Consider the following 27427-nt stretch of genomic DNA (forward strand, 5'->3'; position numbering starts at 1 on the left):
TGTCTATCAGCCAATAGGTGAATAGTTCAACACACTTTGGACCGCCCTCTAATTAGATTAACATTTATTGTATGAAATGCACAAGAAAATGTTATTCAAACGAGGGGGCGGTCCTGAGTGTATGACATGTCGATCAACCAATAGGCGAATACAGCTCACCCAAGACGCACTATGGATCGACCCCTCACTGCAGGACCAGAACTGCCAAAATCAAAAATAAATAAGTGAAAATAAAATATATAATTGAAAAAAGAAAATATATGGAAATAAAAAGTATATAATACAAAATAGAGGTAAAATACATTTAAAAAAATGAACATATAATTACAGTTGAATATCAATTTATTTATATTTTATACATTTGTTTTTATTTTGAATCATTATTTTTATTTTTTTTTGGCCGCTTTGGTCCTCCATTATATGGTCATGCTGTACCGCACTAAAAAAGGGTGTGACCAAATACTGTGCTTGTGCGACCAGCTGAACAAGTTGGGAGCACCAGTGCAAAAATTAGTGTTGAACCCTGCTGTCAGGTTCAGCGAAAGTGAACCTGCAAAAAATAAGGATCCCAAAAATGTAGACATGAACAAAGTTTTGAATTAACAAAAGATATATAAACAACAAAGTACAACAAAGGACGCAGGCATGAAACAGGCAGGGTAAACGAAACAAAACAAATGCAAAAGGCAAGGATGCTACAACCGAGTACGTATATTGAAAAATAACAAAAACTACCCTAATCAAACATAAAGCGAAGCGGAAAATATACTTACACTCGTGAGCGAGACGACGACGGAAACGCAGTAGCAATGAACTAGGAGTCGCGATTATCTAGATTTTCTTGTGGAGCAGGGTTAGGCGACACACATTTTGGCACCGTATCATTTTCTTTGGGACAATTCCTTTGTATGTCCCCAAATAATTCAAATTATGTGTGATGGTTCGATACAAGAATTCAATAAAACTTTCAACACTTTTTGGGAGGTCAAAGACTGCGGTTTAGTTTGATAAGGCTCCCCCTGGTGGTTATTTATCGCTTTCATTGAGCACCAACGGAAACTCAGTCGGAGGGATTTTAACGTAGAACTACAGTAACTTCCGGTTGTCGTTTGGCAGCGCGACGTTCTGCTTCTTCCCAATTCTTGTTGTAAGTAACGTTTTACTAATATTACATTTTGTGTTACAACCATACTTTTCATCCTTGTGTGTGAGGACATTGAGATTAACATATGTGTATACGTATCGTGCGCAGTGTTTCATTGACTGACATGCGTATCTAGTGATACAGTGTGATCAAGGTGCCTAATTCCATTGGTAGCTTTGTTTAGCCATCCTAATTCAGATGAATTCACTTAACGCGTGATTGAGAAATGTTAAATTGTAGTTTTCAAGATCATGTTGTTGAATTGTATTATTCAATATCAGTCCGGTGGTGTGAATTGCACATTTGTAGTGTGGACTAATATTTTTTTTCCTTTTCTTTTCAAAATACTGTATTTCTACAGGCCACCGGATCATCTGAGTAGCCGTCATGACCCTGTTTCATTTTGGAAATTGCTTTGCTTTGGCCTATTTCCCTTACTTTATAACATACAAGTGTAGCGGGCTGTAAGTACTGTATATCTTTTAAATCTGCAACTATACTTAATACATTCACAAAACACGTTCCCACTGAAAGTAACAAGTTGTATATAAGTATGTGAAGAAAAAAAAAATCAAGTTGCTACAATTTCATATAAATTTGTTCGATGTGAAAGAGCTCGAAAACTATTTTAATATGACAAATTATTGGGATACATTACAGTATCCTGAATAATGAAGAAATTACAAAATATTTATTGTATTGGCACCTAAAAATGGTACTCAGTGAGCCTTTTATGACATTCCCCAGCTTTATTATTAATTTCATTGAATAGTATTTTTCAGTAAACTTTAAATTTCCACATCTGAAGATGTGTACTAGTAAGCATTGTGATGTAATTTGATAACCTGGTGTCTGGAGCCATTTCAATATGTTCAATTATTCTTTATAACAGTGGGTGACTTATGTAAATCACTGAAAGATCCCAGTCAACTTCTTTCATGGTCACTAGAATGCCCTGCAAGTTTACACAATTCACATTCCAAAATCAAAGGGTAAGATAGGGCTGGGCGATATGACTGAAAAGTATATCACCACATTTCATCTTGGTCGATATTGATAATTATTGATGTTTTTATTTTATTTTTTTACAATAAATCATAAACACCGGAGAAAAAAGACTGAATTTAAGTAATTTTATTTTAACATATATTACCGTATTGGCCCTGATTATAAGACGACCCCCTCTTTTTCAAGACTCAAGTTTGAAAAAAGTTTTTTTGAACACCAAATTAATTTTTATACAGAAAATAATTACAGTACATCTGAAACAAATGATTATAACAATATATTTGAGAGAAAATGCATGTTATTTAGCCTCATTCAAATCTTAATATCTCAACATTTAAATATGTAAACTAAAGAGAAATCCCATTCGTAAATTAATGGCTTCTGGTTTTTGAAATGTAAATAAACCAATCTATTATGATCAAACAAAATTGCAATAACTGCAAAAACCATCAAAGTGAAGTCTAACTAACTGTAGTCTTGAAACAAATCTGAATAAGGAAAAACAATGCAATAAAATAATGCAAACTGGTTTAACTTGAGAGTAGCTGAGATCTATCATGACAGAACATTACTCCTCACAAACAATTATCTGCCTCGCTGTGCTCAGTGTCGCTGTCTTTAATCCCATCCTCTGGCTCCTCCCAAAACGCGTCATCCTCACGTGACGGGTTGCTTTGGCCTGCGGAGTCAAGTTCAGCATTCGCTTCAATGATATCTGGCGCCATCAAGCGTCGTGAATGGGTATAATGTCTAGACCCCGAATATAAGACTACCCCCACTTTTTCAGTCTTATTTCAATGCAAAAAACACAGTCTTATATTCAGGCCAATATGGTATTTAACCTTTAATAAGAGGTCAACTCAACTATGAAAAAGTCAAATAAACTGGTCAATATAAAAACTACATACCTTGTGTTGAAAAGAAACCCCTTTTTAAAAATAATGTGCTTATTAGGGTCGGTCTATATGGCTGAAAAAAAATTCTCACTGTGTAAGAATTTCATACCAGTCAATTTTGAAAATTACGAATTTTTTTAAACCTATTTAAAAATAAGAACAGTTATGTGTTTTTGCATACATTGCAATGCAGTGTAATGTGCATAGTTGCTCATCTTGCAGTGCACCGTAGATGCTAACTTGCGGAAGACACTACCCCAAAGCAGGATTGTTGATTCATCATTCAATGTTCATACAATGTAAGTGTAGTTAACTAATACTTTCTTACAGTGCATGTATTACTGTTGACCAGTACTCTTACGGCCACTTTATCTTTTTAGCGTGCTTCTTATTGCCAGAATCCATTCATGTTTGCCTGATTGTGACGAGTGCAATTCCGAGTGTCGGAAATATGACTACCACTGGCACTTATAGGACATCTAAGACAACTCCTTTACTGCTAAACCACATATCCATCCGGAGGTGTTTAATCGGATTAGTATGAATGCACAATATCATCTTATTGCAGGAGTTGTACTGAGTCGATTGGTTATTTATTTGAACAAAGTCATGTCACACGCACACGTGCGCATATGTTCTTCGTCGGTTTAGCTGCTTCTTTTCGCGCTTGGAGTCGGCTGTGCTATACGTCCATGTAGGGCAGTTCGATTTTGCCAAACAAGAAAATCAAGATTGTTTTCTCTCAAACCCGATCTTACAATTACGATTTGTTTGTAAAATAAAAAATGGAGTATTTTGAATGTCTTTTATTTAAACTTAAATTTTCTTTCTTTGAACTCAAAATGCCAGTCAATTTAACTTAATACACACAGAACAATCCATTGGGATTAACAGCATTTGACTTACACAATAGATTTCAGATCTGTTCTTAATTAAACCAATAATGAAAGAAGAAAGTGCATATACCATCTGAAACGAAATCATCAACATGAGAGAAGGTAGTCAGTCAAGTCTGTAAACCAAACAGTCTGTCAGCAAGTCATTTTGCCAACCAGCTAGTGACTAGCCTTTCACCTTTCTCCGTGGTTTTACGTAAACATAAATCAATGATTAGTTTAAAACTGTCATTCAATAATACAATGCACTGTCAAGCTTAAGTACAGATGCATAGTCATGACCAGAGGTCCGTTGTAGAGGAGAAAAAAAGTGCCGGGGTCGGGGTCTACGTCCATGCCTGCAGCACGCACAGTGCCAGGGTCGGGTTTGTTCCTAATGTTTTTTTTCTATCGAACATTTTATCGAAGGCATTTTCTATTAATATCGACCATGTGTCTATCCTGATACATATTCATATTGAATTATCACCCAGCACTAGGATAAGTCATCTTACTTTTAAATAATGGTTCTTGTGCCTGGAAATTGATGGTTTGACCAGGTCATCAAGTGTTTCTTCACATACCTATATGATACAACTAGCCCACTTTGAAACATAAGTAGCTATTTCCAAATTGTTTGGTAGTTATTGTACGTGCTGCTTTCAAGTTGCATTTCCTTGTAGTAGAAACAAAAGGGTCTGCTAATCGGCTTAGTAATCACAGAGCTTTGTGAGGGACTGCCAAATCCTCTTAGAGTTGTGGAAATGGTGGTACTTGATGTTGACAAGCAATTATGGGCTTCATTTTGTATATTGTGTGATTTTAGTTCCGAGTACAACGCTTTCTGGAGGTGTGTCCAGGCTGGAGCTACCTACCTTTTTGTCCAGCTCTGCAAAGTGAGTGATCTCTATAATTTGGCATTCACCTCAAAGCTAAATGAGAAAAACATTTTAAAGTTTCATGTCAGATAAATCAGTGTTGCTCAACCAGGGGTCCATGATGTCATTCTTTTAAAAAAAAAAAGAAGCTCTTTTGACATTTATAGAAATACTTCAAATCATTTTTTTTTACTCAGATGTGACTGAGGCCGTGGTCTACCTAAACTACAGAGGTTAACAGGACGTACCCCCCCTCTAATTCCTTCTGTTTAACAAGTTTAAGTCATTGTATTTTAAGAAGAGATCTTGCTCCCTTTTGAATTCTTAAAAAGTTACTGCATGAGACTGTTGATGCATACTTGACATGATCTGCATTCTTTTCAAATTATAGCGTTTCCCTGGGCTTACACCATTCATTTCTTAATAATGCATTTATTGTAAAACCTGTACATTTGTTCAGGAAGTTATAAGCAAAAGCTCGTATTTGGACTTTATTCATTTAAGTTCAATCAAAAATATGCAGGAGGGACCCCTAATAAGTTGAGAACCACTGAGCTAGATACCACCAAAAATATAAGTGTTTTTTTGCTATTATTGTATTTGCCAGATGTTGTTCCTTGCAACGTTTTTCCCCACCTGGGAAGGAGGAGCTGGAGTTTATGACTTTGTAGGGGTAAGTGTCAAAGTGACAATGTTCTCACTAGCCTAACATCAGGTACATTTGCACAAAAGATGAGCTTGAAAACAAAAGTAATAGTAACAATTATGCCTTCATAAAGTTAATTTAGTACAGTGACTTCTGCCGAGACTGAATATAGTGAAACCTCAAGTTACGAACTCATACCTCCGCTGGCCCAGTTGATGGTGAAAGGGAGCAATGTTGTAAAGTTTGAGAAATATCTGGTGTTCCCATCTTTGTGTCTAGTCTTATATTAGACAAAACAGCATGCCCGCAATCCCCGTGGTTAATTTTAATGGAAGGCGCCATGTTGGAAACGGATGTGATCTCAAGTCGTTGACTGTGCCTTCCTTTAAACCCACCAGCTGCTACTGAATAATACGTCAGATCGTTGTTGTGTAAAGTGCTTAGGAGCTGGAGTCTTACCTCTAATGCACAATCGCTGTTCGTTAAAGTGGAAGTCAACCCAAACATATTTTTGTCAAGAATATGTTCTATGCAAGCCCACTAGTTGAAACAAGGCATTCTGATAAATACTGCATTTGTGGAATCAATTTTAATCCCCCCATTTTTAGCCATCTCTGAGCCAGCCATTTTGTCACTTCTCTCGACTGAAAATGACATCACAACTGCTCAGGGCTCAGATAATGACCAATCGCGGTTGACCTGTTTTCTGAAGCTGAGCCGTGATCGGTTGTTACCTGAGACCCGAGCGGTTGTGATGTCATTTTCAGTCGACAGAAGTGACAAAATGCCCGCCCCCTGAGATGGCTAAAAAGGGGTGGATTTTGCTTCTTAACTCATATTCCACAAACTAAATATTAATCAGAATGCCGTGTTTCAACTAGAGGGCCTGCTGGGAACATAATCTTGAAAAAAAAATGTTTGGGTTGATTACCACTTTAACCATTTAACCACCAAATCCAGAATGCATTCAAATGCATTACTAACTGTACTTTGGCTGAAAAACACGTCATTGGATAGTCCAAAATAAGTAACACCCCAATTTTATCACGGTGGTAAATGAAATGCCCTTTTATAGTGCTTTATCTATACAATATGTTGTCCAAAGCACTTTGCCTAGCCTCCAATTCACGTTTTTGAAAACATATCAAATATACATACGTGCCAATGGCAAGGCAGCATCAACCTCTTGTTGAAGATAATACTTACTTTAAACACCAGGATTCCCCGCCGTACACTCACTGTCGAAGGGCAGAACCCAGGGTGTTCTTCCAACCGTCCATCCATTTTCTGAAGCACTTAATCTTTTCAATTCATTTTAAATCCATCTGCTTGTTGTACAAACTGCTAGATAGCGCTAAGATAACCGGTGTATTTTCGTGTCCGCCTCTCCAGCGTGTAAGCGGCCATACTCACTTTGTCTGCAGCTGTGACTGTATGAAGCAAACAATGAAGCAACAAAGACAAAGGCATTGGTTGATTAACTGTCTTGCAGGGCTTCATTGACTGTTTAACAGTTGAATTTAATGCTTGATAAGATGGCTAACGTGACAATAGATCCGGTTCCGCCATAAGCATCATTACCCGTGACGCCATTTTCGTGTGATCACGTCACGCGGGTAGCGCTTGTCTTAGAAAAATGCGGTCTGGCTGGTTAAACATGTGTTTTCTGTTTTTATTTTTTGATGATATGATGTACAGCTGTTGCCTCTCTTTCAATTTGATAATTTGCATGCAGTATTTCCATATTTATCGCAGCCACGGTGGGATAACTCAATCCCAAAGTGGGAAAACTTTGGGACCACCCAAAAAGTGTTAAAATATATCTAGCTTTTTATATCGACCTCTCACCTAATTTTGAGGTGTATGGGGACATGCAGATGTAGTTACATCTAATTTGCACAATAGAATATAATACGGTGACCAGGTTTTTGTCGCCTAACCGTAAATGTGGGGAGTCCACTGGGATAAACCAGCCGCCAGTTGCCAGTGATGGTGTGGAAATCCGCTAGCCAAACAAACCACATGCAGAAGGTTTTGGATATGACTGTTTGTTTGTATCAGGAATTTATGAAAGCAACAGTGGACCTTGCAGATCTGTTGGGCCTCCATCTTGTCATGTCACGTAATGCCGGCAAAGGAGAGTACAAAATCATGGTGGCCGCTATGGGCTGGGCAACCGCAGAACTTGTAATGTCTAGGTAAGCATAGTCCCTTTGTTGAAATTCCCGTAACTTAATTTTGTGCCATTTACCGTATTTTCTGGACTATAAAAGCCGCTACTTTTTCCTAGGTTTTGAACTATGGGGCTGATATAAAGGTGTGGCTATTCTGTGGATTTTTCTTCCACTCCTAGGGGCGCTCTAACCAGAATTACAACACAATACAATACAATTGCCATTCACAGGATGTGACTAGGTTATGAATTAGGTGGTGTAAGTAGAGCAATATGGCCATTAACTGACAAACTGGAGTGGCAGTGGGCAGTGAAATGATAAGCACTGGTTATTTTCTCTTGGCTTTGTTCTGTTTTAATCAGCAAAGTTGCTGCCGAGTTAAAAAGGCACTGTTAGGAAAGAATCTGTTCAGGTACATACATGTACATTTACACTTCATAATCGTTCTGTAAATGAAGTAAATATCTAATTTTTCAACATAGGTAGGTGCAGCTTATATAAAGGTGTGGGCTGTATATGTTTTATTTATTTATTTATTTTTTAAAATAAAGTGGATGCGGCTTGTATAAAAGTGTGGCTTATAGTCTGGAAAATACGGTTAAAAGAAATAGCTCAGTTTTATGTGTTGTAAGTGTTCGTATCAAAGTCTGTCCTTGTGGTTTTGCAGATGTCTTCCACTCTGGGTCGGGGCCAGAGGGATTGAGTTTGACTGGAAATATATCCAGATGAGCTTTGACTCCAATATTAGTTTGGTGAGTGTCATTCATGTTCTCATCCACTGGGGGTCTCCTTTTACCATATTATTTTTGCTCACAGAAGCACTGGCCACACATTCTTCTGATGTCATTTTGATATCGCAGCAACGGGTGAAAAGATAGTTACCCTCTGTGGTCAGATGAGCACATTGTCAAATTGTTTTTATTTCTCTTCTTTCTGTCTGTGTACAGGTCCATTATATTGCCATGGCAGCAGTAGTGTGGATGTTTACACGTTATGACCTTCCCAAGACCTTCAGGCTCCCTGTTACTGTGCTGCTGGCACTCTGTGTCTACAAGTCCTTCTTAATGGAGTAAGTGCACACTCAACAAGAGCACAGAGATAAGATATGAAATACAGTAACATTGTGGAAATGAGCAACCTGCGTCACATCCAGATGATACAGTTTTCAAGTTTGCACCCACAATGAAATTTTGTTCAAATTTCATACAATTTTAAGAGAGTGATATATATTTTTAAATATATCAAGGGGAAGTCAACCCATATTTTTTTCCAGAATATGTTCTATGCAGGCCCACTAGTGTAAACACGGCATTCTGATTAATATTGCGTTTGTGGAATAGGAGAAATCCATCCGTTTTTAGCTAGCTCAGGGGGCCCCCGGCCATTGTGTCACTTCTGTCGTCTGAAGATGACATCGAAGTTGCTCAGGGCTCAGGTAATGACCAATCATGGTTCAGCTTCAGAAAGCAGGTGAGCCGTGATTGGTCGTTATCGCTGTCGTCTTCAGTCAACAGAAGTGACCAAATGGCTGCTGCCTAAAATGGCTAAAAGTGGGTGCATTTTGCTGCTTAATTTATATTCCACACACACAATATTAATCAGAATGCCGTATTTCAACTACTGGCTCTGCAAAGAACATATTCTGGGGGAAAAAATATGTTTGTACTGTTAATTTTTAAATTGTAGATCATTTCAAAGACGTCATTTATGTTTTAGTTACCACTAAAATATAATGGGTAAAATACCCATTGTAAAGAAAGGCCTAATCCATACAGTATACTTCACGTTTTGTATCAAAAATTGTAACCAGAAATTGCATAGATAAACAGACATACATACATGCTTGTTGTATCAAAGTAAAAAAGAAAAAGGATTTTCAGCACATCTGGTATCCTGGGCTTGAATCTCATATTGCTGAGACGTCGCTGACTTCACATAATTTTGTATAAACATCATCTAATTTGGTTGAAACAGATTAAAAGGATAAATTGACTACGTTTACACGGCGTCAATATTCGGGTTAAGGTCAAAATTCCAGTTTCTGAAACGTTCGGGATAACCCGTTGACATGCGTGAGCGGATGTAGTTACTCCCGTATACAAGCGCATTATTGTCATGTCACTAGTTTCCTCCCTCCCCCAAAAGTGTGGTTCTGTGCTGCGTGGCCTGCGTCTGAGTTTCGCCATGTTTGTGCATCCCTGCTTCTGTATGTCTGCTTATGTATTTCCTGTGGGTTTTGCGTGCATACGAGTACTCAAAAGACCAAGGTTCCTTGAGGATAGAGCATGCGCAGAACGCAAACCAATGTTCCGTTCAAATGAAGTAACCCCATCGCGTTTTTGATCAGATATTCGGGTTAGAAACGGGGAAACTCAGGGGTCGTATTTGGGTTTTTGAAACCCGAATATGAGCATATTCATTTTTTGCGCCTTTAGGCGGCCTTTCAAAACCGAATATTGCCATTAATATCCATTCATTAATAGTGAAAAGGAGCGAATGGAGAATGCAGTGTATTTTGTGCAGACTTGCCCTAACGTGACATATTATTATTATTATTGTCATTGTTAACAATAATAATAACAATAATTTTATTCATTCATATTCATTTTATTTGTAAGCACCCTTCGAAGCCGTCAAGCAAACATCAACATCAAAAACAGAATTTAACTTATTCGAGGTCAGGTCACAGGGGCAGGGCAGCTGAAGCGGGGAAGCCCAGACTTTCCTCTCCCTTGCCACTTGGTCCAGCTCTTCCTTGTGGATCCCAAGGTGTTTCCAGCCACCTGGGACATGTATTCTCTACTGTAGCCTCTTCCCAGTGAGATGTGCGCAGAACGATTCGGACAAATTTGCTAAAACCGCAGTTCACTGGACCTCAACTTGCAACCACGGTTATTTGGGGGTGACTGGACACTTAATTGATGGTGAGTGGAACTTCCACTCATTCTGCAATGATTGTTGTGAAAACAGAAACCAGGGAGTGAAATGCCCCAAACAGTTCCTCAAGACGGAAAATGACTGGGCATTTGAAAAAAAGATATACACCATAAATGAATACGGATACATGCATACAGACAATTGGGAGCTTTGTGGCTTTTTTCAGCAATTTTTAAGTGAGATTAAAAAAAGAGATTATGATTTTTTTAATTATCAGTTAATTAATTATTTTGTTGATTAATTAACCTGATTAGTTCATTTCATTTCAAAAGGTTTTTTTTTTTACTTTAATAAACAAAGAATTTAAGCTTTCAGAAGTGTTTTTTGGAATTAATAATCGTCAAGTCAAAAATAATCGCTAGATTAGTCGAAAAATTAATTGTTAGACTAATCGACTAATCGTAAAAATAGTCGATAATTAATGATTAATCGGTAGAAAAATAATCGTTTGGGACAGCCCTACTTTGCACCGCGCATGCGTACACAACACCACGGACATTCACAGAGCCGAAAAAAAGAACAAATGAAGTGTGAGAAACTCTAAGAAATCATTGTTTCACATTTACCTCAATATGATACATCAATTTATCGGCCAAAAGCTTCATAAATCTGTCCATTAATTCAAAAGTCTTAACACATATGAAAACATTTTTAATGACCAAAATAAAATCATTTATAAGTATCACTGCACTTTAATGAGCAGTGGCCGTTTGTACTCCAACAAGTATTAATTACTATTATGACCGTAAAGACACAGTGCAGTTCATTTTCTGAAACACTTATCCTCACTAGGGTCACAAGCATGCAATAAAGTTGTCATTAGTTTTAGTCTGTGCATTAGTGAACATCACAAACTGGTGATGAAACTTCACTTTGTGCCGCAGTTAGCCTCAAGTAGTTGCACTGAAGTGTGGGGAATCCTAAATTTAAATGCAATGTAAATGTTATGTATCAAAAGTAGTAGTGGTATCAGGACTAGGTATCAGTATCGTGACTACTCAAGAGTTGAGTACTCGTACTGCTTTCTGCACTGGTCTGAAAAAAGTGGAATTGAATATCCATTATTGTGTCAAATCTACTTTGAACACTGTGTGTGCTAACTTGTTTTTGCACCTCTGCACGTGCAGGTTGTTCATCCATGCCTTCCTCTTGGGCAGCTGGACCGTGTTGTTGGTGAAAGCTGTGCTGACTGGGGCCATCTCTCTCTGCTCGCTTTTTCTCTTTGTCACCCTGGTGCACAGCAACTAAGTCCAAAACTATTTGTATTGACTGGTCTTACACCCAAGCCACCAATTGGTAATCGAGACAGTTCATCCAGGCTAACCATCACCCCCACTCCTTCATTTCCTGCCCAATTGTTGATTTGGTGGATCTGAAATGGAGCTTATTCTTTTGTGGTGGATGCAAGTGATATCAAAAGACATTCTCTATTGTATCGACTGAAACACTTGAGATTTAGTGAAAAGGTGTATTTTGATCACAAATTAGCCATTGCAAATATGGCAAGGAACATTTATGTTCATCCTTGTTAATGAATTAACAATACCTTTTGATCATGTTTTTTCTTTTCTTTTTAAGTGAACACCAGAAATGTAATTTTATTTATATACGCAATACATTTTGGACACATGTCATGATCTAAGAACTGAGAATAATCAATGAGCAACCAAGTTATGATTTTTCGTCACAGTTCAATACAAAATGTGGCCTGTATGTATGTTATGAATCCACCTAGAATGTTCTAAGACTAACAGAGCCATAAACCTGACAACGTACCTAACCGTACCACAGGACAGATTCAAACCTGTTAGCCGTAGTGTCTGAAGTGTCACTATATGTTGAGCAAATACCTGGGACACATTCTTTCAAAAGAAATTATGCTGGCCGTCTACTGTTCTTGTTGAAGTCTGGATTGAATAAAATCTCCCCCTTGCTAGATGGTCTCTTACACCATAAGTCTTGTTGCTGGACGATTTTCTAAAATGACATTCCTGAGATGTGAATAAATCTGAACTTGAGTTTTCATTGTTTGATTGATTGGACTGCACAGGGTTTCGTGGATTTCGTTTTTTCTTGGTTGTCTACCTACGTTTATCCAGGTAGGGTACATGCATACCGATAATTCTGCTGAATATGAGCATTATTTTACCCTTCTGAGGAAAGTCGGACAAGGCCCAATTACTAAATCTCTAAAAGATTAGAGTATCCTGAGAGATTATCCTGTGGGCTGGGATGGTGAGTGAGTTTTTTTTTTTTTTTTTTCTGAGCTGCCTGGAAAACTGTAGGGGTCCACAATCGAAAATGTTAAACTTGTTCAATAATTATGATTGCAAACTCTTCATCATAGTCAACAGATATTTCAAACCTGTAGTCCGGCCACAACATTAGGTACATCTCTATGATCTCATGAGATCCATCTTACAGGAGTTTTTTTCCGTGTATGTGCTATACCATATCCTAATTCCCTTTGGAATATAATGTCATGTCTTGCTACTCAGCAAACTGTATAAAAAAAACCACTCTTGTGTTCAATGAGTGACCTCAATAAATTAAAAGTATCATATCCAGGTATTTAACCTCTTGTGTGCCAAATCCTGGAGAAACCATCCGCAATTCCCACAAGTATATTGTTACACTTCTCTGAGCGACGGAGAAAGCGCAGTATCGTCTTTGCTCAATAGAATGTACAATGAGGAGTGGAACATAATGGCAGTTGTTGTTCTCTGCATTATTTGCTTTGCTTCTCTTAGCCAATAACAAAAAAGATCTGTGGAGGGTTTTGGTCACAACTATAAAACATCCCTTCTACCCCTAAGATATTGATATATTGATACTCACATTTGTCATGATTTTTGGGAACATTTTAGCACTGTTAGATCAGAGATTATTGAGTGTTTGTAGTTTGCTCTGAAAATTGATAGGACTGCCATTTTGTGGGCTTATTAAAGTTGAAGTCAAACCCCCAAAACATCTTTACAAGAATAGGTTATGTGCAGGCCCACTAGTCGAAAACATGGCATTTTGTTTAATATTGCGTTTGTGAAATATGAGTTAAGCAGTAAAATCCTCCGGTTTTTGTCCATCTCGGGGCGGCCATTTTGCCACTTTCTGTCGACTGAAAATCACATCACAGTTGCTCAGGGCTCAGGTAACGACCAATCACGGCTCATCTGTTTTCTGAAGCTGAGCCACGATTGGCTAAAAATATGCATTTTGCTGCTTAACTCATATTCCACAAAGGCAATGTTAATCAGAATGCCACGTTTAGACTAGTGATGGCGCAGAGAACATATGATTGCAAATAATTTTTTACTTCCCCATGGACCATTTTTGAAGAATGTGACGCTACTGTGATCAAACCACAAGTCATACAGTACATCTGTCCCCTGTGAAAGTTGAGCTCACGATGCACGTCATTTTGTGCCATCACACCTCCCCTTTCCACTTAGCGGGTGCTTCAGTCGGCCCACAAAGCTTGCATTTTGAGCAGCCCTCAATGCTCACAGCTGTTCGCTAATACGCACATACACATTGCTTTCTCTGTTGACACACTGTGGCTTTTGTTGCAAGAATAACCAATGCTGGGAAACACTAATGGCTTGATGAATGCCTTGCACATTCCAATGTGAATTGAACAAGTGTGACCTGGAGGGCCAGTATCTGTAACTACAGGGTGTCTGCAGATCTTGGTATTCAATTAGATTTGACAAAAATATGGCCTTAATTATCTAATAATTATACTTGATGTAATAAAAATGCTACATCTGACCTGAGGGCCATTCGAAACCATGCCAAGTGGGAAAGAGGTCCCTTGATTAGAGAAGGGATGGCGCTACACCAGGGTTGGGGGCGGGCAAAAGGCCCGTCAGAAATCTGTGTTGCTCCAGTTAAGCTCCTTCAGCATTTTATTTGATATTCTAAAATATATTTATAAACTATTTTCTCAGCCCCCCCTATTTATCAAATTTTTGGCGTTAATTGTGTGGCAGATGGCATAACCCTGATCGTGTCTCTCATTTTTCTTTATTCCTTATTTAACCCTTCCTTCATCTCATCTAAACCAAAGGTCAATTCTAGTTTAGCATTTTACATTTTACTGATCCTTGTATCCCTGCAAAATCAATAGTTTGCAGTCAATCCAAGTGGACAGTGTAAGGGGGCAACGTGGCTCATTCCTGTCAGCGGAAGTAGGAGGAACTCACTTATAATCACACAAACTACTAAACAGACTACCTTAAGGAAAGAGGCGTGACGTGACCTAGCAGTCCTCTTGCGGATCTCCAGTCAGCATGTCCTGGTCCAGCTACATCAAGTATCGCGGCCTGGCCCTGCCACCCGGAGCTCACTCTGAGGAGAGCTTGGAATTTGCTGAAAATTTCTCTGTGGAGGACACCGATGTGTTTGCTGTGACATATCCCAAATCAGGTACTTAACCAGTACTGTTTATTTTCACATCTATTTCTCTAGTTTTTTTCTTTTGAGTTCCACTCTGAAGAACATGGACGAATTATTTGTGAATCTGAGACTTTATCTCACAAGATGCAACATGGGGAAGACTATGTATATATATATATATATATATACATACACACACACACACACACACACACACACACACACATATATGTAGGGAGGCAAGGTGGTCGACTGCCTCAGCACGTCTGCCTCAGAGGTCGTGGGTTCGATCCCGGCTCCGGTCTCTCTGTGTGGAGTTTGCATGTTCTCCCCGTGCCTGCGTGGGTTTTCTCCGGGTACTCCGGATTCCTCCCACATTCCAAAAACATGCATGGTAAGTTGATTGGACACTCTAAATTGCCCCTAGGTGTGATTGTGAGCGCGGATGTTTGTCTCTGTGTGCCCTGCGATTGGCTGGCAACCGGTTCGGGGTGTCCCCCGCCTACTGCCCCAAGACAGCTGGGATAGGCTCCAGCACGCCCACGACCCTTGTGTGACATTCAAAATAGTTCATTTTTCATTATTTTTTACTTTACAAAGAAATCGTAATCGTAAAATCGCGTTTGAGAGAAAATAATCGGGATTTTCTTATCATATAATAATAATATATTATTATTATATATAGATTAAAAGTAGTTGTCGATCAGCTGGCTTCTCCACGAGCACTGGTCACACATTTTCCTTACCAACTCATGCCACAGTCCTTCTACTCCTCGAAAGCCAAGGTTAGTTCTAGTTGAAAATATAGTGCTGTATTTCACCTTTGCAACTTCAAAGTCATCTGGAATTTGACTCATTTTAAATCCTTCATCAGGTGATCTATGTAATGAGAAACCCGAAGGATGTCGTTGTGTCTTCCTATTACTTCCATCAGATGGCCACTTTCCTTGAAGACCCTGGAACCTGGGATGAGGTTATTGATAAATTCCTGGATGGCAGAGGTTATTTTATTTATTTATTTTTTTACGGTGACTTGTTTTTCTCTTAAGACGCTGGGCTGAAGTAGCCACTCGCCCTAGTTGCATGCCCTCACTCTGTACCCCGTTGGTTCCCTTAAAATAGGGAGAGTGAATTAATTTAACAGCCCCCCAAAACTGAGTCATTTCTATCAGAGTGTGCTGTAATTTGTTTTCCTTTGCTTGTTTGACTGAAGGTCAACTGGTGTTTAACTGTCAGGTTAGAAATAATTTTAAACTGTAATCCGATAGATGACAACACGGCATTTAAACATTTTCTGATTTACATGTCCAAAATCTGAACTTCTTTTTAGAGCATTTTTAAATGAGTCAGATTTTCATTTTTCATTATTTTTTATTTTACAAAGAAATCGTAATCGTAATCGTAAAATCGCGTTTGAGAGAAAATAATCGGGATTTTCTTATTGGGCAAAATCGAACAGCCCTAGTGACTCTCTAAGTTTGGCTGCACAGTGAGCAGAGGTCAGCTGCTACAGGAAGGAACTAAAACTGAGTTAACTGAGTAAATTTTTTTTGTGCATTATAAAATTTAAATTAATCTCCATAGTAAATGCTTTAACTTTGACAGCCCTAATATATATATATATATATATATATATATATATATATATATATATATATATATATATAGTTGCTCAGTATTTTTTTAAATACTGTGTGCATTATAAATGAGCATCTTGAATGTTTACTTTTATTTATTTATTTATTTTTTGTTTTGCTGACATTTTTCTTCTGGGCCGTGGCTTCTGCGTTAAAGGTAACCGTTTAGAAAACCGACGTAAGTACCGTGTAAGGAATTAATTACAGTGATCCCTCATTCATCGCGGTTAATGGGGGGACAGAACCCGCTGTGATACGTGAAAGCCGCAAAGTAGAGTCGGACTTATGATTATGATTATTATTTTATATGATATTTATTGTAGTTTTATTTTGGGGCATTTGTGCCTCTGTTACGCTGTTGTGAACCCCAACATGGTTCCCACACTTCTAAATACTTCTTAAACAATCAATTTAACTATAAAAATGCAAAATGAAGAATATAAATACCAAGCTTGCAGGCTGTGATCAGAATTTAGCTTCGACCGACCGCGGCAGCTGACGAGCAGGACGGAACGCTCGCTAAAAACTACGTTAAAGTTGTAATTTTTATCATAAAATTGACTTACATTAACTAGAATGCCATAGTGTAATTTATCCAATCCTGCACTTTAAAACACTTGTCGCCGTTGTGAAAAGTGAAAGTAAAAGCGCCCGCTCCTTCTTCTTTCCTCGATCTTCTTCGCCTGCTTTTTCTTCTTCTTCTCCTCCTACTTCATTTAAAAAACAAAGAAGAAGCATGGCCGCCGGGGGGATCATGCATTAACTTTATTTTTGCACAACAACATCAATAAAGTCCTTTGGATAAAATGCAACGTGGGATTGTAGTTAAGGTAAGCTGTTTTAAGACAACCTAAGACAAAAGTAACAAACACTTTCACACTTTATTTGGCGATGTCTTAAGTCGTCCGGCCGGCCGGGAGCGCACTGCTTTGCGCTCACGAATTATAAACACAGCTGTTGTACTGTACTATCTCATGTTTTACAAAACTTTATTAGAAAAAGTAAATCCACTTGTGCTCTTGTTGGTCGATCTCGCGCTGGGAACCAGTCATCGCCTTTTAGGAGTGCCTGCGGGTATGTACAAAGCCTCCGAATCAACTCACATCTTTGAAACAATGCGTTTTTCTGCAATATAGCTCCCGATATGGCTGTGTTGTTTCATTTTTAATTTATGAATGCTTCTGAAAAATCCGCAATGCACTGAGGGCGCGAAAGTTGAAGCGCGAAGTAGCAAGGGATCACTGTATTTCTGTAAAGAGTTGAGAACTTACTCGGTTCACTTCTGTCCTGCATTTTTCGGGACAAAGCCCCCTCTGTAACCATTATCCCTAAGTCTTCGGCGTCATGGGAGAACATGTTTTGAATTTCAATGGTGAGCGTGTTGTCTTATGTAGACACGCTCGAAGCACCACAAACAATGTAATTTACTCAGTTTGGCGTTCTCGTTTTTTTCTTCCCCAAGAGACATTCCATTAGATTGGCGGAAGTTGGGATGTGTTGTGCTTGCTTCCCGTGCCCTCGGACATGTGCAAACTTTTAAATCGGGGGTCGTTTTGTTGTCCTCTTTTATACCATAGGTGGTGATATTAACTTTTTGAGCTTCCTAAAAGCTACTGTAAATATGAAGGCTTGCGCGCTATCTAAATTATCTTGATTGAAGCACCCCAACTTTGTAAAGTATGTTTACACATTTCCGTGTACGTGAACGTCTCAACGGACCCGCCTGACTCTTCCTTCGATAGTTGAAAGGAAAAACACAATGTCTATAGAAGAATTGCATTTCATGCACCATGGACTTATGTTGCCAAAGGAAACCCACTCTCAAGAATGCTTGACATTTTTTGCACAGGAATTCATGTTTAAAGACGATGACGCCATTGCCGTCACGTACCCAAAGTCAGGTCAGTGTTGTTGATTCAGAATACCCTTGCCCCAATGTTGCCTTGGACGTGTCACGAGTTTAATATTAGCGCATCTGTGCTAATATGGAGTTCATGCAAATGTTTATCAGCCATCACTGAGTTCTTTAATAACCAAAGATGTATGCTTTGTGGTCAAGTGTGATACTTGATTGATATTTTTGTTGAATGAGATGCTCCCTTGAACTTTGGTGTTTTTATTTCTGTACTGAATGATGGTGCAGTCTATGCCAGGTAGCTGATAAGCACTAAATGAAGTGTCACAAAAGGGGACAGAAAACATTAAGGCATTAAGCTGTGCAATCAAAATCTCTATGCAGTGTTAAGAATGTAATTGGAAATTTGGACAGGTAAGACAATCTTGGATGTACAGTATATGAAACTTGACTGCTTGATTCAAAATAATTGCAGCAATATATTTAATATGTTTAACATGCAGGTGAAAGTGCTGAACAACAATCAGAAATGTTCACTAGTTATGTCAACATGTAAAATCATGAGCTGAACCTCAATGGGAGCCGATTGCTAGAGGCGTGTGTGGGGGCGTGAGTGAATTACCGGTAAAAGGTGTGCGTATGAGAGTGTAAACTTTGCATTAATTCTTTTAAATGTCTGGTTCTGATTGAGCAAACCGCATAGATGGAAATTAAGTGGTTATTTCTTACACAAGATTATACAATTTTTGCCATACAGTATATATATATATATATGTATATATATATACACACACACACACACACACACACACACACACACACACACATACGCAGTAATGTACGTTGTAATAGAAAATGCTCTCCTCTGCAGGTACAATCTGGATGCAAGAGCTCCTCCCGCTGGTGCTACACACACATACGCAGTAATGTACGTTGTAATAGAAAATGCTCTCCTCTGCAGGTACAATCTGGATGCAAGAGCTCCTCCCGCTGGTGCTACACACACATACGCAGTAATGTACGTTGTAATAGAAAATGCTCTCCTCTGCAGGTACAATCTGGATGCAAGAGCTCCTCCCGCTGGTGCTTAATGGTGGGGACTTGACACCGATCCAAACCATTCCCAACTGGGATAGAGTTCCCTGGCTGGAGGAGAAAAGATTAAAAGTAGTTGTCGATCAGCTGGCTTCTCCACGAGCACTGGTCACACATTTTCCTTACCAACTCATGCCACAGTCCTTCTTGTCCTCGAAAGCCAAGGTTAGTTCTAGTTGAAAATATAGTGCTGTATTTCATTTTAGCAACTTCAAAGTCATCTGGAATTTGACTCATTTTAAACCCTTCGTCAGGTGATCTATGTAATGAGAAACCCGAAGGATGTCGTTGTGTCTTCCTATTACTTCCATCAGATGGCCACTTTCCTTGAAGACCCCGGAACCTGGGATGAGTTTATTGATAAATTCCTGGAAGGCAGAGGTTATTTGATTTTATTTACTGAAGGTCAACTGGTGTTTAACTGTCAGGTTAGAAATAATTTTAAACTGTAATCCAATAGATGACAACACGGCATTTAAACATTTTCTGATTCACATGTCCAAAATATGAACTTCTTTTTAGAGCATTTAAATGAGTCAGATTTTGATTTCATTAATTGAATTACTTTTCACACAATGATGCCAGTACTAAGCCCCCATGCAATGGATGAAATCTGATTTCTTGTAATTGAGGCGTAATGTTCGGACATATAGTAAGACAACATGTACATCCATTAGTTTTGCTTTCATTTAGTCAAATAAGGTCCACTGATTAGTAGCACATTTTGTTATTATGCAGCACACTTCTACACCCCTGCAAACTACAACCACAATAATAAACTTATTAATAAATAAGATGACTGATGAACAACCCTCAACATTATTATCTTTATAATGACAGATTCTTGTCATACTTTAGATTGTGTAGGTGTATTCCCATTGATTATTATATTCAACATATGCACACGCACATTGAATTTAAATTATATTTCATTGTACCGGTATTTTGACACAAAATGATTCTGTGATGTCTGTCTACAGTGATGTTTGGCAAATGGACCAACCACGTCAAGAGCTGGAGGCACACAGAGCTGGGAGACAGAATCATGTATATCACATATGAGCAAATGATTCAGGTAAAAAAAAAAAAAGAAAAGAAAAAGCCTTTTGGGTTTTGGAGTGTGCTATACATACAATTGTCGGATTCATTGAGAAACTTTCATACCTTGCAGGACCTTCCTGCAGCTGTACGTCTTATATCGGACTTCCTGGGAAAAAAACTGAGTGACGAAGTCATCGAGAAAATCGCCAGTCATTGTTCTTTCAAGTCCATGCAGGCCAACATCATGTCCAACTTCAGTTTGGTCCCCAAGATATACATGGACTCTGACAAGTCTCAGTTCCTTCGGAAAGGTGAGGCAGCTGTTCTCTTTCCTCTGATTACAGTTGCTCATTTATTTTGTGAGGACAGTAAGCTACCTTTTTACATGAATCTAAAATTTCAACTATATGCTGAACTGTGAACAAGTAAATCATCATATGCTTGTGTATTTATCTCTGCATTGTCATACTGGATTTCTTAATAAAGACTTACTGTTTTCTCTGTGTTTTAGGTGTTGTTGGAGACTGGAAGAGGCATTTTAGCTCACAGCAACTGGCCCACTTTTCCTCTGTCATTGAAAAGGAGTTGAAAGGGGAGAGCTTCACGCTGCCCTGGAGCCTGGATGGCGCAGTAGATGTAGCAAATGTGGATGCACAAGTTGAAATGTCATAGCTGCAGATGCTAAATTAAGTTATGTAATCCTCAAATATTATGCACAAAACTTAATCTAATTAGCATTGACCTGACCTTGAGTATAATGCTGGGACTTGACAGGGTTGGTGCTTCACATGACACATAGGCCCTGGCAGGCTTCATTATCAATATACACTGACTGGCCTCTTTATTAGGTACACCTGCACGGTCCAATTGGATCCAATGCCCAACCTATACTAAAATAAGTGGGGCCAGGGACGCATTACTTAACACACATCACATATACAGTTCATATTGCCATACTAATATGCATCATTTTTTTTTTTTTAATCACAGTGTATGTTTTGAATCTCACAAGTGTGTTGCATCTTACCTGGCATGATATTGTAGTACATAATTTATTTTCCGTAGCTGCATGTTTGTCTTATTTACCTACTGTGTGTATAGTTGCAAATGGGATGATCAAATATTTGTCATAATTTCATTTTATGTTTCCGCTTTAGAGTATTTGGAAGAATAATTTCATTTTATGTTTCCCCTTTAGAGTATTTGGGAGAATAAAATAAATTGCTATTTTTCTTGAGATTGCTTTGCTGAAGGACTTATTGCTGGTCGATGTTTTATGTAATCATAAACGAGACCTCGTGTGTTTTACATCTCTATAATGGTTTAGAAATTATAATATTGTTTTGCTTTTTATTCAGCTCTACAATTATATCTGCCAAAGTGACAGAATAAATCAACCTATAATGAATAGATAAACAAGCAAGCTCGGACTGTTAGATTATCGTGGAGGAGGACACAAACGCAGGAGGCAAAAATCTGTGTGCAATAAAGTATGTAATCTAAAACAAAGGCAAACAAGGTGCTGGGATAATACTAAACTAACAAAAATGTTGACGACCTAAATAAACAACAAGGAACAAAACAACTAAACAAACATTAGGACTAGACTGGACTGACTTTGACTTTGAACAGTGACAAGAGAGGGCTTAGACAAGACAGGAAAGAACAGACAAACCAACAAGGGCTGAAAGAAAGCTGGCAACTAAATACAGACAATTAAATTAACGATACAACGAGGAACACCTGGACAAGACAGAGGGTAGGAGGAAGCTGGTTGGTGAACACAAGGCACTGGGATGACAAGGACAGGTGGACTCAATAACTTAACGAGAGACAAAGGAACACAAGGAAAAGCATGAAACTAAACTCAAAACACAGACCATAACACAGACAAATAACTAATGAACTTGTCATATCAGCATAAGGCACTTTAAAAAATGTCTTATTCGCTGAATGGTCTTCCTTGCTGTAATTTATGTATTCATTTTGCTAAGATAAATTGCGCCACTAAAGGAAAAAGTTTATTTTTAATGGTGAAAATGGTCTTATACAGATAAACGATAGATGGCAGCAGATGAACAAGATTTATACTGTCGTCAAGACCTCGAGTGATTATACACACAAGCACGTACATGCAAGTGTTAATACTGTATGTAATACAGTATAGTACTGCTGTACTGTATTGTTTCCTTATCGTTTACTTCCCAGATGTAGCCCGTCACAACCACACGAAAGTCACAACAGCAGCATATCAACTCACTTGTCTTCAAGGTAAAATATAGCTGTAAAGAGAGCAAAAATGCGAAGTGGGTTTGAATATTGACTAAGAAGAAGGAAGAGAGAGAAGAATGTAAATATGTTAGAGCGCGTAGAAACTTTGAAACAAGTTATTTATACAGTCATTGATTGAAAACAGTTGAACAGTTGAATGTAATTTTAGTTTTGTATTACACTCCCTGAACACACACACACTACTTGAAAATTAATCGTTTTCTTTATTTTATATTCGTTGTGGAGTGATGATCTTGAAGATATTTTATTTTAATTTAACTAAAATTATCCAGAAGATAAGTGCAATGAAGGGAGCATTTTTATTAAACGTGAAGTCTCGGCATTCTGATTGTGTTTGCGGAATGTGAGTTAAAGTAAAATCCACCCGTTTTTTGTCCTTCTTAGGGGCTGGCCATTTTGTCACTTGCTCTCAACTGAAAATGACATCACAGTCGCTCAGGGCTCAGGTAACAACCAATCATGGCTCAGCTTCAGAAAACAAGTGAGCCATGATTGACAAAATGACGAAGTGACAAAATGGCCGCCCCCTGAGATGGATTTTGACAGTTTTGACAGGATTTTGACTCAATATTCAGAGTTGGGCATTCCATTCCTGTGACGGGACGGACCAGACGGACGCCCATTTTGTGGACAGTCGAACGGAGGACGAGAACTCTTTTAAAAGGATGAACTAAGCAAGGACGGAAGTAGGTTTTCGTCCGTCCCTCTAATCATCCCTAAATGGGTCAAGTCCCGGATTACGTGTTGTTTTCGGTTCTTTTAAAAAGTAAGACTTGCTAAGTTTGCACAACACCGGAGTGCTCTTTTTCATGTGTGTTCCCTCTCTGCAGTATTGTTCTTGCAGGAATAGTCTGCCCTCTGCAATATTTTTTTTTTACTCTTTTGCAATAATTATTTTTATTGCAAAATAACGCAATAAAATGTGAAAACGTGCAACAAAACCCAATAGTATCGGGTTATGTGCGCCGTCGTCATCATCACATCATCATCATCATCATCATCATCATCACATCTGACGGTGGTTGCAGTTAAACAGTTATAACAATTCTATCCACTCATGATTCTCCCAGCCAGTAAATGGATGTGCATCGGAAATTAGCCAGATAAAGAGCTTGAAATAATGTCATGCACGGACGCTTTTTTTTTTTTGTGGCAGCGGAATGTAAGGTCGGAAGCACTTTAAAAGGACAAGGAGGACGGGTCAGAGGATGATCATTTTCGTGAATAAGCTGTGGCAATATTAATCAGCCCAGCTCTGGCAATATTAATCAGAATGCAGTGTTTAGGCTAGTGGAGGCGAATCGAAGCAATTACTGTTAAAATAAAAAAAAAGGGGCTGACTTTCTCTTTAAATTTTTGCATAGTAGTTTATGAACAGTACCTGGAAAAAAATAATTAGTTTTGATCACGTTGTGCACTTTATGTAAGAAAAAATCCAGACATGACAATGTTTGTGGAAAAAAATGTATTTGCTATTTACCAATAAACTTTGTAATAATTATATCCTGGCTTTTAACTATCCATCCATCCATTATCGATACCGCTTATCCTCACAAGGGTCGCGGGGCGTGCTGGAGCCTATCCCAGCTGTCTTCGGGCAGTGGGCGGGGGACACCCTGAATTGGTTGCCAGCCAATCGCAGGGCACACAGAGACAAACATCCGCACTCACAATCACACCTAGGGGCAATTTAGAGAGTCCAATCAACTTACCATGCATGTTTTTGGAATGTGGGAGGAAACCGGAGAACCCGGAGAAAACCCACGCAGGCACGGGGAGAACATGCAAACTCCACACAGGGAGGCCGGGGCCGGGATCGAACCCACGACCTCTGAACTGTGAGGCGGACGTGCTAACCAGTCGTGCACCGTGCCGCCCGCTTTTAACTATTTAATAATAAAAAATGAAACATCACAAAAAACACTTAAAATTGTGAAAATCAATTGAGATGTAGCAATTCCATAATGCATCTAGCTTAATTATTGAAAAGTATCGTATAGTAGCATAGTAGCGAGTAGCGACGATACTAGCCCTGTATGTGTCATGTGTCATCTTCCAAACCGCTTATCCTTTTTCAGGGTCGCGGGGAGGTGATGGAGCCTATCCCAGCTGACAATGGGCGAAAGGCAGACTACACCCCGAACTGGTTGCCAGCCAGTCGCAGGGCACACACACACAGACACCGTCACTGAACGGGAACCGATCCCACGCTGCCCGCACACAACTCAGGCGTGTGTACCACTACATCATCAGTGATCCTTACTTGATATCTCATCAATTTCAAAATATGCAGTAGCTCACACTACTACCGAAATCACAGTTGTAGGTCATCCCTCAGGTGTTGGATTGAGTTAAAGGTAGAGCTCACAGTTGTTCCACACCTAACTCATCCAACTACACTTTTTTAACATATCGGTGCACTGGGGCACAGTCGCGCTGGAGCAGAAAAAGGCCTTCTCAAAACTGTCGAAAGTATTGAATTGTCCAAAATGTCTGTAAGGAGAGGTTTCAGGAACTGAGGCATTTACTGTAGTCCAACTTCAGACTGATTATAAAGAGGTGTACTTATTATGTCCGAAAGGTTTATTAGCAAGAAAGCAGTCCTCTATCCAAAGTTATAAAGCTATGACAACCTTATCGGACTCCAATTTACAAGTATATACATTTGATTTCTGCCTTTGGTGTAACAAATTGGAAATCAAACTAACTTTTTTTATGCTGGTTGCTGAGCCTCAGTTTGAAATAGTTAAATCACAATTGTGTGTATGTGGGATGTGTGTGTGTGAGAATGTCTTATCTGTCTCCTGAGTCCTGACACTACATCATTACATTCAATTACATGGAGGCCCATTTTGTCAGTGTGTGTGTGTGTGTGTGTGTGTGTTTGTTGCGTGCGTGTGTGTGTGTATGATTGCATGTGTATGTTGCAGACGTTGCGGTGCCCGCTCTAGGACACCCACTTTGTCACTGCCTTGCACCCGCTGGTCCTGCCCTGGGTTGCCCACAGGATGCTTGGCTTCTTTGATGCCTTCTCTCATCAAGACGCATACACGCATGCTCAACCCCTACACACACACACACACACACACACACACGCGGCTCCAAAGATCATTCAGCCAGGCGAGTCCTCTTGAGTCTGCCCGGAGCCATGCTCATATTTATCTGATGTTCAGTAGTTTACTTTCGGCCAACAAAATGTTTTGATCGGCTATGTTGTTTACAACAGGTTTCTCTGGGATTATTTTAAAATTGAAGCATTTGCTTTTCCAGGATTTGAACAAAGTTTATAAACCAGCTTTGCTAATTAAGCCCTTCAAGTGTTGGTTGAACCATGTATTGTCATTCTCAGCCCAAAGTCAATGGACTCCGAATTGGAGACTCCAAATTATTAAAAAGGTAAATGAGGGCGGGACCAGTGGTCTCTCTTAAATCTGGTGATTGACAGGGGATCAGTCCTGGGTGTAACTTGTCTCTCATCTGGGATAAGGTCCAGCTCACCCTAGACAGGATAAGCCAAAAAGAAAATGGCTGGATGGTCAAAGTTGGTTTCATTCCACAATTAAAGACATCCTGTCTCATGGGCGATGGCATGGGAAATGGCGTCATTCACCAACATTCTGTGAAGCTCAAAAGTTTGAGCCTCATTGTCGTGATCATTTGCTAAATTGCCCGTATGTCTTTGATGCCTTTGTTAGATACGCGCATGCTGCTGTGTCCCCTCCCCAGGGTCATATAGAATTCTGTGGACTACAAATGCCCAGTGATAACATGTATGCCACACATACATCGAACCCCCCGCCCCCCGCCCCTGCTTTATGCATGATGTAAAGTTCAAATGTATACATTATGTCCCCTTATACAACTTTGTAGAAAAGAATGTTCATATTTATTGTTTCCTGTTGTTCGTAGCAGACTGCCATTGTCATGTTGGAACAGTACAATTGTAATCTGTCAACTTCATTGGTACTGGTTATTGTTGGCCAAACCTTTCGAGAAATTTCTATTTCACTGTAGTTACTGTCCACTCAAAATGATTCATAACCTGGCCACATTTTCATTTAAACTGAAACATTAAGAGTATTTTTTATCTGGAAATGACACAAGAAATTAGCAAAAAGACTGTGTGAAAAGTTGAGTGAATTTTCTTTTGCCATTTTTTTTTTCATTTGGAAAATTAGGAATATCCTTGATCTGACAATTACAAGGAAATTTAACCAACATTGCAACATTTAAAAGGATCCTAGTAATTTCGTCCCTTCTAAATAAATGAATTTAGAATATATGCTTCTATTGAGAATTAATACAACAGTTTATTTCCCAATGTAAAATATAATGAAAAGAGCACATTTCCTTTCCTAAAGTATATTATCCAGAACACCTGCGACCCTAGTAGGGATAAGGATAAAGGATAAAGAAATTGGATCAATGGCTGAAGATTTCCAATGAAAACAACTTCAGCAAGTGGATTTGATTTGTAAGCTTGTGAATAACATTTCTGACACACACATGCACAGACACCCCCCCCACACACACATACACACGCACACACACACA

General features: G+C 38.9%; 2 protein-coding genes across 5 annotated transcripts; both read left to right on the forward strand.

The window, feature by feature from the left end:
- The first annotated feature begins 991 nt into the window (after positions 1-991).
- Positions 992-12581, forward strand: tmem147 (transmembrane protein 147). The gene is made up of 8 exons (XM_086038956.1): positions 992-1147; positions 1506-1608; positions 4750-4819; positions 5409-5474; positions 7509-7645; positions 8289-8373; positions 8569-8690; positions 11686-12581. Exons 2-8 carry the CDS (start codon positions 1532-1534, stop codon positions 11804-11806), a joined length of 678 nt encoding a protein of 225 aa, XP_085895082.1. The 5' UTR covers positions 992-1147; positions 1506-1531; the 3' UTR covers positions 11807-12581.
- A 2233-nt stretch (positions 12582-14814) lies between these two features.
- sult2st3 (sulfotransferase family 2, cytosolic sulfotransferase 3) lies at positions 14815-21833 on the forward strand. Of its 4 annotated transcripts, XM_086037882.1 has the most exons (7): positions 18344-18491; positions 19317-19463; positions 19497-19705; positions 19795-19921; positions 20521-20615; positions 20712-20892; positions 21093-21833. In XM_086037882.1, the coding sequence occupies exons 3-7, from the start codon at positions 19508-19510 to the stop codon at positions 21251-21253; spliced, it is 762 nt and encodes a 253-aa protein (XP_085894008.1). In that variant the 5' UTR covers positions 18344-18491; positions 19317-19463; positions 19497-19507; the 3' UTR covers positions 21254-21833. The 4 variants fall into 4 exon arrangements, with proteins under 4 accessions (XP_085894007.1, XP_085894009.1, XP_085894006.1 ...); XM_086037881.1 differs by lacking the exons at positions 18344-18491; positions 19317-19463 and adding an exon at positions 14815-14983; XM_086037883.1 differs by lacking the exons at positions 18344-18491; positions 19317-19463 and adding an exon at positions 17310-17420.
- Positions 21834-27427: the final 5594 nt, after the last annotated feature.

Source organism: Filicampus tigris, chromosome 8 (assembly GCF_054856515.1).
Source record: "Filicampus tigris isolate MCC_2025a chromosome 8, RoL_Ftig_1.0, whole genome shotgun sequence".
NCBI lineage: Eukaryota > Metazoa > Chordata > Actinopteri > Syngnathiformes > Syngnathidae > Filicampus > Filicampus tigris.